Genomic DNA, 11,185 nt, shown 5'->3' with positions numbered 1-11,185 from the left:
CATAAACCAACTGGAGGGTACACAATACATATGGTAGTAAGAAAATATCAGACAGTAAGCTTACTTCCAACAGGATAGTTTATGAGAGTACCCTCATCCTACGACCCATCGGCATTCTACAAACTGAAGCTTGCCTCATATGGCTTCCTCAGTGGGAGTACAGTTAGCCTCCCGCACCCCATTTGGTATGAAGCAAGTTTACCCATTCTTCACCAACAATGCATATGATTTGTTAGCTTCAAACAATGGACCGCGGTTTCTTTTAGCATCAGCTTGCCAACATACGGGTATTCAGACACAGCTCCAATCTGTCCAGTCCCTGAAGCAATCTGTCCCCCAAGGAGACCGGCCCATATACAACTACTCAAGTATTACCTAAATTAGCATTTAATTTACTCTCTCTGCATATATCGGTAAAGATTCTGTGCATCACTTGCTGTTGCTCCTGTATACTTTCATTGGCATACTCACTGCATCATTCACTCATAAACCCCACTTTTTTAGGATTAGTTTGACCTTGCAGCTGACTTAGAGTCCTGTTGTTACGAAGTCTTTAAAACATAGAGAGCCCTCTTTGACTGCACCTAGATGAATTTTACTGTCTCCCTCATGCTATTTGCAGTTTGTGCATCAATCAGTCTCAGGTGGCGTCATTGCATTGCGCATTGCATTTCACATCTCAAAAGTATACTGACTCATGACAGATTATATTCGGATTTTCTTTCACTTTTTATTTGCTGCAGCAGGCTTTTCTGTAATGTTTTAGTTAGGACTAAAAAATGAAAGCCAGACCTATTGGTTTTTCCAAGGCTTGTTTGCTCGTTGATTTAACAGGAGGGATGCCAAAAACACTTTGAAAATGGATCGCGTTTTCACGAGGCAATAAAGTCTGGCAATCATCACCAAGGTTAATCTTTGACTTTTCATGATCATGGGCAAGTGAGTTTCTGAAATACAAACATTAGACGTTGTGTTTTACTTGTGAATTACGGGTTGGTCTCATTACAAATGACATACAATTTAGTGGATAGTAAGGAACCTGGGCCATGAGAAATGCAGCGTCTTCAACCCATCTCCAGAATGGGGTTTAGGGAGATAGTACTTCTAGGGTCGCCTGCACGTCACTTTCTCACCTTACAAATATTCCATTCCTCTATTCCATAGCTAGTGTATGCCACCTACACTCCACTTCTTGTATAAAGCACAACAGAACCTTTTGAAAGGTTTAAAGTGGAAATATTGCAAACACTGTAAGCAATATGAAGTACTGCACAACCTTTAGTAATGAACAAGCATTGGCATAGCCAATAGGTCTCGCGTTTGAGACTTTATAAGTGTTCAGCCATGCAACACTTGATGTTGTGGCACCAAGGATATTGTGCTGGATAACTAAGCACTTATAAGGTCCAAAAGGCGGGACCTATTGGCTATGCCTATGCTTGTTATACCTTGCAAGATCTCTTCTACCTTTATCCACTTCACTCTTTCTCCCATCTCTGCCTTCCCGATTATTGTTCGACCTCAGACCCTCTCTTCCCTGCCACCAACACTTGTTAATAAGTACCACCTTTCTCGGCTATGCCTTATTGACAAAGACACAACAGTGGACACAAGCACTCTGGAAAAGTTTCCTTTTATTGGAGTTTTGAAATCAGCTTTGCTTACAAGGCAGGGAGCAAAGAAAACCCCAATAAAATTTTTTACCACGCTCCCATCTGCAAATTTCTGCAAACAATATGTTTAAAATAAAGGGAAAATGTAAAATAAGAAAAACCTATACAATAATAATTTACATCTCTGATAAATAAAGGATAACACTTTCGAACTGCATTTTCCTTGGGCGCTAACTGACCGTTTACACACACATACACACACACATATATATATATATTTTAAAATTTTATATATATATTTTTTTAGAACCAGTGCATTGAACGGCAGCGGGACAAACAAATGACAACTAAAAATGAATGTACAAGCACTGAATGCCTTTTATAACAGTGATGAAGCTGAAGATTATGATGTAATGCTCAACAGAGATGAATTTACTTTTTTTTCTTTGTACCAGCTTGAATTCCCACAAAGCAACCCTGTTTTTTTTTTTACAATTTTAATGGAGACGATAAATGCAGAATGCATTTTTAAAGTGCCGAGCACACCAACATCGAGGGCATGGCAATCTTCTGAGCAGCTCCTTTCTCAGAACAATTAAATCTGCAGAAATATGGCGGGCGGAATGCCTTTTTTTTCTTTTACTCTTTCCTCACAATGATAACAAACCTGGACTACAGCAGGGAACGAAATGTTCTCAACTGCTTGTTCCTTAAAATGCTGAGCAAGTTGTAACGTAGTTAATTTCCAATAATTCTAAGCAGGTTTGGAGCGAGCTAGCACTGCTTTCCCAGCTGGCAGACTTCTAGCTTGAGGCTGCGCACACTGACACAGAACGCATAAATTCCAGGACTGCTAATCTATCAGCTCGTGAAGCACACTGCGACTTAGGTGCCAAAGCAACTGTCAAGACTGACTGCATGCCAGTTACCGTGCAAGATGAAATACGTACAGTACAGAGACTTTCTGTATTGCTTCTACTGTTTATATTTGCTGATTGACGATTGCCTGATTACCCAGTAAGCGATTAGCAATACTTAGAGAATTTAAGAACGTTTTACCTAATAAATCACTCTCAGATTGTTGAGCAACCTGGTAATAGGATGTTACAATAAAAACCATACTTAGAAATTATGAAATAGACTCCTTGGCTAAAAGGATTATAATTTTTGAAATAATCAGAGAACCAAGACTGTGACCTGCCACTGACAATGTTTGGAGAAGCTCACTCGGCCTTCTGAAATTCGGACAACTTAATAAAATGACATTCTTAGGGCCTCGTGAAGTGCATAGGACACTGGTTTTCAGAGGTTACACGGAGGTACATAATACACCCTTGTTCCTCTAGAGAGCTAAATACAAGACAGTCAATCTGCTCTGGATTGTATACAAGAAACCCATCTTGCATGAAAGGCAAACAGTGGCTGAAAAGTAGTAAAAAAAAGAAGCCAAGAGAATCCTAGAACTGGTGGCACCGAGCTCAACCTAGGACTACATATTGTGAAATCAAGGGGCAAAACCAGATAATAATACTGAATTAGCATTTTACAAAGTTGTTTTCTAGGCTATGCCTAATGTCTCTCTGACAGGCCTTGCAGAAGGAAGTGCCATTGTCTACAAGACAGAGGGGCAGTGACAGGTACCATATAAAAAAAAATCACAAAAGTCACAAAAAGCAGGCGCTGGTTCCTCCCAATAGGTGATGGGAATAAATACTTACACCAACCTCTCCTCAAAACCAACAGGCGCTCTTCCTGCGACTACCATTTCCACCATAAATATAAGCTGTCACAGCCAGCACGATCTGCAGGATTCTCCACTGGTTGTATGTTTGGGCGACTCAAGCGATCCAGAGCAGAATGACATACTGACAATCTAGCAGACAGTTACACATCCAACATATTATAAAAAGAATTTCTTTGTATACAGTGTGAGCACAGTCTTCTGTTTTTCATCTCTGTAGAAGGTTGTGTCGTGGAGGGACTCTAATCCCTACACTCTGTAGGCACTGGAGGCAAAAGAGCCCGTGAACACACCTGTTGCCAGAAGTGGTAAGTGGACTTTCTGGACCATTAGCTCCTTCAAGCTTTGCAGGCCCAGGAAGGCCTTAGGTCATCAGCAGCATAAAGTCTACCTCCCGGTCCCAGAGACTTCCCATTAAAAAAACGACTGCAAAAAGCTGAAGCAAAGTCCTTCGGAATGCCCACTGTTTATCCGGAGAACCTAGTCTCTTTCCAAACTGTACCACGAATGGTTCTATCCCAGATCAGTGATTTGTCCTGATGCTGCCCGTAGCTAATGGCGCTTCATTGATGACACCTTCTTCTTACGTGCTGCCAGCATCTCATAGAAGGGATCCCTGCTGATAGCGGCCCTAAGGAAGAAGAGCAAAGAATGAGAGAATTAAATCAGAAATGGCAAGGGTAAAATGGGACAGGGATACTGAGGTTGCTATGAAAGCTCAACGGAGTTAAAGAAAAGAAACAGACATACTGAGTAAGCAGAAACAGGAAATCAACATTAAAACCAGAAAGAAGGTCTAGCCAATAGTATAAGATGAGACAGGCAAACAGCGAGATGGGGATAAAAAAAGACATATGGGGTAAAGAAAAAAGACACAAGGTGGAAAGAATGAGGGTGGGTGGAAGAGAACAGGAAAGAAACTAACAGTACAGATTAGAAACAAAGATGAAGGTGCATCATTAGAAAAGAAGAGTAATAGGAATCGCGACAGAATGCAAAGATAGATTTCTGCACAGCAGTAGAGGAGAGAATTGAAAGAGAATGAGGGAGAGAGAGAAGTCGAGGACGAGAGCACGTAAAAGATGCCTGCAATAACATATAAAGTTTTAAGTCTGGAAGTAGATGATCAGAGGAGAGAAGCAAGAGCAGAATAGTCAAGAACAGGTCATCTCTAGCAGCGATACGCAGATGAACTGAGGTCTCTCACAGTGTGAAAGCAGACTTCTTTTCTTTCCGGAGTAGATAAGTTGGTGCAGCACAGATGTGAAGCATGATCAGCCATATTAAATTGATCTCACAAACAAAACACCAACAGACAAATTCCCATCGAGACAGAGTAGTCGCCCACTTAAAATTCCTAAAAGAATATCTGTGGGCTGGGATACATGCTCAAGGTGTTCCCCTAATGCTAGTATTGTTACAAATGTACTTGGTTAAATAAACAGTTCACAAACATGGAACCCTAAGAAAATAAAACTTGGACATGGCACTTCATTTTTCAAGACTTATTTAGTACTAGCTGCAGTGCTTTAAATTCACCCTAATCAGCAGTGATTTAAATTAACCTGAAACTTTTTTTTTTACTCTAACCACATTTGCCATTCCAAGCACACTATGAGCACGTACAAGTCTGCTGTAGGGCTATACGGGAATCTAAGATACCAGCAGGAAGAAAATTAAGTTGGTGGGAAAAGATTACGTATCTATAGGAAAATGCTACTTACCAGTATGAATCTGTTCTTGGCATGTAGAGCTGTAGATCCGCATACTTTTGCATAGATCGCCATCTGGTGTTGGGCTCGTATGTTTTCACTTTGTTTTTGTAGAAGTCTTTGTAGTCACGAGATAGGCGACTCCTCCTTTGGTTAGTAGTGCGCATGGGCATCAACTCCATTCTTAGATTGTTTTGCCAAGAAGGGTGATGATGGAGTTAGTTAGAAATAGAAAGATGTCAATGTGTAATGTATCCATGTAAGATAGTACTGCAACACATATAGATGTCCGGGGAGGCGGGTGGGCGTATGCGGATCTACAGCTCTACATGCCAAAAACAGATGCATACTGGTTAAGTAGCATTTTCCGTTCGAGGCATATGAGCTGTAGATCGCATACTTTTTCACAGACTATACAGCAGTTCCCCTGTTAGCGGTGACTACCTGTATGCATTGCAGTAGTTTGAAAAAGTGTTCTTAGTACAGCCTGGCCCACACTAGCTTGTTGTTTTGCTTGCAAAGCTACAGAGTATTGTTTTGTGAAATTGCGCAGTGTAGACCATGTTGCGGCTTTGCAAATGTCATCCTTGAGGATGTTTCCAAAGAATGCCATGGATGCCCCTAGCTTGCGTGTGGAATGCGCTCTAGGGGGAATGGATAATGTATGCTTTGCTTTTTGGTAGCATATTTTAATGCATTTAACGATCCACCTGGCAATTCCAGCTTTTGATATTGGATGGCCTTTATGTGGTGGTGAGAAAGCTACAAATAGTTTTTTAGTTTCCCTGAAACCTTTTTATCCTTCCAATGTAGTAAAGAATAGCTCTTTTGACGTCAAGCATATGAAGACCTCGTTCTGCTACTGAGTCTGGTTTAGGAAAAAAGACAGAGCTCAACAGACTGGTAGAGGTGAAAGGTCAAAATTACTTTTGGTAAGAATTTAGGGTTTGTCCTAAGAACCACTTTGTTGTGATTTATTTGCAAAAATGGTTCTTGTATGGTTAATGCCTGGAGTTCACCCACTCTTCTGACAGATGTGATGGCCACTAGGAAAGAAACCTTCCATGTGAGGAACTGTTACTCACATTTATGTAAAGGTTCAAATGGGGGACTCATGAGCCTAGTAAGGACAATGTTTATATTCCATACTGGAGAGGGTGGAATTCCAGGGGATTATCCTTTTAAGGCCTTCCATGAAAGCTTTGATGGGAGGTACCCTAAACAATGACAAATGTCTGTTTTACAAGTAAGCTGCTATAGCAGCAAGATATACTCGTATGGATGTGGATTGATTGTGTTGTTATTGCAGTAATCAACAAATCTTTTCCATTTAGCTGCATAGCATGCTCTAGTGGTAGGACATCTAGCTTCTTTAATAACGTTCATGCAGTCTGGTGCAAGATTGAGGTAACCAAACTTTAAGATTTCAGGAGCCAGATCGCTAGGTTCAGTTGCGCTAGTTCTGGATGTCTTATCTCTCCATGCTTTTGGGTGAGAAGCTTTGGGGAAAGGTGCAACTTTTGGTGTGGGACTACCGAGAGCTCTAGTAGAGTTGTGAACCATGGTTGCCGGGCCCATGTTGGCGCGACTAGGATCATTGTGATAGACTGTTGTTTGAGTTTGTGCACCAATAGTGGAATGAGTGGGAGAGGCAGACAAGCGTACGCAAATCTGCCTGACCAATTCATCCATATCGCATTGCCTCTGGACAATGGGTGTGGATACCTAGAGGCCAAGTTTAAGCATTTTGTGTTTAGATCTGTGGCAAACAGATCTACGTCTGGGTGGCCCCACATTTGAAAAAATGGATGAAGAACTTGCGGATAAAGTTCCCATTAGTGAATCTGTTATTGTTGACGACTGAGCAGAACTGTAATTTGATTGTGAATCCCAGGTAGATGCTCTGCTAAGAGGTATATCTTTTGAGGAATGGCTCGTATCCAAATTCTTTGTGCTAGGCGTGACAGCTGCAAAGAGTGTGTTCCTCCCTGTTTTTGTATATAATACATTGCTGTCATGTCTGCTCGGAGGAGGACAGCTTTGCCTGTGAGATGTTTCTAGAATGACTTTAGAGCGAGAAATATGGTTAGTAACTCCAGGTGATTGACGTGGAGGAGTTTTTGTTGAAGGGTCCATATACCCTGGATGGTGTGGCTTAAGAGATGAGCTCCCCATCCGGCCGGTGAGCGATGCATCCGCTGTAAGCACTATTTCTGGAACCGGGTCTAAGAACGGCCGCCCTTTGGAAAGATTTTGAGTGCTCCACCATTGCACCAGATCTGAAAGTTGACCCTCAGCCTGGTTCCATTGTTGTGCTAGGCATTCCTGTACTGGACGCATCTGGAGTCTTGCGTAAGCAACGATTAAGATGCAAGAGGCCATCATCCCTATCAGCTGCATGAACACTCGAGCTGGTAGTGAGTGTTGTGGCTGAAATTTTGTTATGAGGGTTTGCATACAGGCTATCCTGGTTGGGTTGGGGTATGCTAGGGCTTTGGAAGAATCTATTATTGCACCTAGATACTGTTGGGTGTGGGACGGGTATAGATGCGACTTGGTGAGGTTTATTGTGAATCCCAAGTTGTGTAGCAGCCTTATTGTGTTGTGTGTGTCTTGTACACATTGGTTGCATGACTTGGCTTTGATTAGCCAGTCATCTAGGTAAGGAAACACATGAATGTGTTGTCTTCTTAAGTGGGCTGCTACCACCATGAGGCATTTTGTAAAGACTCTGGGTGCTGTTGTGATTCGGAATGGTAGGACCTTGAACTGGTAATGTTGTTCGTCCACAACAAACCGTAGGTATTTCCTGTGAGCAGGGTGAATAGGATTGAGTAAGTAGTCGTCCTTGAAATCTATAGCGGCAAGGAAATCGCATTGTTGAAGCAGGGGGAGGACCTGAGTGCCATGTGGAAGTGGTCAGATTGAATGTACAGGTTTAGCGGTCTGAGGTCTATTATTGGCCTGAGAGTGCCATCCTTTTTTGGAATGAGGAAATAAAGGGAGTACATCCCTGTGTATTGATGATGAATGGGAACCAGTTCTATTGCATGTTTTTGCAAGAGGGAGAGAACTTCTTGCCTCAGAAGCGCAAGATGTTCTGCGGACATTGGACGTTGTTTGGGAGGTATATGGGGTGGAGTAGAATTGAGTTCCAGGCAGTAACCATACTGGATAAGTTGTCTTACCCACCTGTCTGTGGTGATGGAATTCCATACAAGTAGGAACTGTGATAGTCTTTCCCCGGCTGGAGTGGAATGGTCTGGGGGGAGTGGAAGGAAGTCACTGTTTTATGGTAGGGGAGGTGCGGGTATTAGAACCACGCAATCTCCCTCTGTTGTTGTTGCCTTTGTAATTCCCTCTAAAATAACCTCTGTTAGGGGAAGTGTGAGTGGGGTTTTTATAAGCGGAAGTGGTGTCTGTACCAGTGGTCTTGGAGGCGCTCCTATAAGAGGAGCGACAAAAGGAACCTCTACTAGTTGTTGCTTGTAGAGCCCCCATGTATTTGTCTGTCTCTGCCTCCTTTTTCATCTTTTATTAAGATGTGTCCACAGTGTGTCCAAACAAGTGTTCCTGATCTAAGGGTTGATTGAGGATGGTAGACTGCACATCTTGCTTAAAACCCGATATGCGCAGCCAAGCATGTCTACATAATAACACGCTTGTATTAATTGAGCGGGATGCTGCATCTGCAGCATCCAGGGCAAATTTTATTGAGGTGTTCGTGATTAACTTTCCCTCTTGTATGAGATCATTTGCTTGGGTCTTGTACTCATCTGGAAGATGTTGCATGAGTTTTTCAAGCTTATCATAGTGAGCCCTGTCGTACCTTGCAAGTAAAGCTTGTGTGTTAGCAATGCGCCAGAAGTTTGCTGCCTGGGACGTAACCTTTTACCTGATGTGTCTGGGAGCTTTGATTCTTTGTCTGGAGAATGGGCATAGGCTGTGGTTTGGGAATTTGCCAGTTTGCGGGCATTTGCCACTACCAATGAGTCCAGAGGGAGTTGACCTTTAATATAAACTGGATCGCTTGGAGCTGGCTTGTATTTTTTCTCAATCCTAGGATTAAGCACCCTACCCTTGACAGGGTCTTTAAAAACCTCAGGGGCATGCTTAATCATCCCCTTGAGCACAGGGAAAGTAGTTGTCGTTTTTTGTGGCAGGGAGAATGTCTCTAAAAAAAATCCTCCTCTAGAGGGTCTGAATGGAGTTGAACCCCACGGTATTGCGCAGCTCTATTTATCAGTTGCGCAAACCCTACATCATCATCTGGGGGGTGGTCCGGAGGGAAATAAATCCGGCTCAGGCTCATCTGGGACACTGTAATCGTCCCAAGGGTCATAAGGGGGTGTACTGTGAGTAATAATCAGTATCTTTTGTGATGCGGGTCTATTCGCTCATCCTCACCCCCTATATCTTCATCATTCTCTTGTGGTGCAGGTGAAAGAGGAGGCACTAGAAAGTGTGCCGGAGAGGGTATAATGTTTGCTGGTTGTGGAGGTGGAGAGAAAGGCTTCATAGGAAAGGTTGAGGAGTCTTTTCTTGGAAGGTATCTCAGGAGTTTCTGAGGTGTCCAATATTCTCTTCTTAGGTGGTATGGAGGTGACTTGGCCAGTAATGGGGTCCATATGGAGTGTTCTTTGCTTAGGAACCGGTAAATCTGGATGGAAAAGTTCTTTGGATCCACAGTCTTTTTTGGTGCCTAGGACTTCGGCTCCGAGTAGTGTTTTGGCCTGTCTTCCTTAGCTTTAGGAGTGGGTTTGGTCTCCTTTAGCTTAGGTGGAGTTTTCGACTAAGAAGATTTAGTTGTTTTTTTTTTGCTCCGAGGACTTCGATTGAATTTGTTTTGGTGCCGAAGAGTCTGTTTCTTTTGGTTTCACTTTAGGTGCCGAAGATTCTGGGGTCGATTGGACCTTGGTTTTATGTTTGGGTGCCGAAGATGGTTTTTCGGCACCGTGGTGTGGCTGGCTCGATTCTGAGCTGCCTGAAGGTTTTGTGGGCTTTGGAGCCGGGGCTTCTGAAGTCTTGTCTCGGTGTCGACCCAGACCCAAAGGTCAAGTTTTTCCGGAGCCTTTTGTGTTTTCGGGGTAGGGGCGTCAACGTCAGTACTCGCGCTCCGTTGACCTGGGGTAATCGTCTGGTCTGCTGAGTCAGAATCATCTGCTTCGGAGACGCTGGGCTGTTTATCTCCCGTCTCTGGTTCCAGACTTCGGTGCCTGCCTCGAAGATGTCTTCCGGTGCCAAAACTGTTGATCTGGACATTTCAGGACATCGAGCTCGGCAATCACGTATGGTCTTCTTAGACCTGAAAGAGTCACAGGCCTGGCAGTGTCGACTCTCGAGTTCTGGCAAGAGACAAAGGTTGCAGACCTCGTGGAGAGCTGTGTGTGGAAATTTAGCCACACACTTGCATTTTTTAAATGGAGTCCTTTCCATATGCTGCTTGATGGCGCAGATCGGCCCAACGGCCCACGTGACGACCGGACTCAAAAAGTTCTCTGGCACTGGATATGCGTCGAGAGAGATCGCGATCAAAAACAAGACCATCGATCGGTGAGAGTTTTGCGTGTCGAAGGGGAATCGAAACGACGTAGACCCGGGGTTCAGAATATTAAATCCGAACCAGATGGCAAAACAATCTAAGGATGGAGTCGATGCCCATGCGCACTACTAACCAAAGGAGGAGTCGGGGGCCGTTGTGGAGATTAAGCAAGCTATTGCCCAGAGTTGCAGAGTGGGACTCTATGATTGGAATAGGCACCGAGGCGAGAATTATCAGGTCCGTGGAATTTTTGAGCCCAAGACCCGCCGAGGAGGGGAATTGAACCCTGGTCCCGGGCTAGACCTCTGCATCAGGGTCTGCCGCTCTAATCATTGAGCCACACTTCTCTAACTGCAAAACTATACTCGGAGAAGAGGGACACAGGTAAGTGGCACCAAACTGACTCTTCAAAAATGTCTGTCCCACTACTGGCTCCTGGATAGGATTATGGTCTGCATGCAGTGCTTAGTCAATGAATCGACCAAGAAGCATGTGGCTTTTGTGCAGATGTAAATGCAAAAGACACAACACTCTGGTGTGACTTGCTGAATTTCAAAGTCAGGTGAATGTATTCCCC

At 43.6% G+C, this 11,185-nt stretch overlaps 1 protein-coding gene across 1 annotated transcript in view; it reads right to left on the bottom strand.

The window, feature by feature from the left end:
* Positions 1–1,617: 1,617 nt before the first annotated feature.
* The window catches only part of CYTH1 (cytohesin 1), a 635,562-nt gene continuing 625,994 nt past the window's right edge, over positions 1,618–11,185 (bottom strand). Inside the window, exon 11 of the mRNA XM_086931079.1 lies at positions 1,618–3,985. Coding sequence (XP_086787205.1) covers positions 3,907–3,985 — 79 coding nt within the window. The 3' untranslated portion in view covers positions 1,618–3,906. The remainder of the gene's footprint in view (positions 3,986–11,185) is intronic.

This window comes from Lissotriton vulgaris, chromosome 7 (assembly GCF_964263255.1).
Source record: "Lissotriton vulgaris chromosome 7, aLisVul1.2, whole genome shotgun sequence".
NCBI lineage: Eukaryota > Metazoa > Chordata > Amphibia > Caudata > Salamandridae > Lissotriton > Lissotriton vulgaris.
The sequence above is the reverse complement of the archived record's forward strand: the minus strand, read 5'-3'. Positions and strand labels throughout refer to the sequence as shown.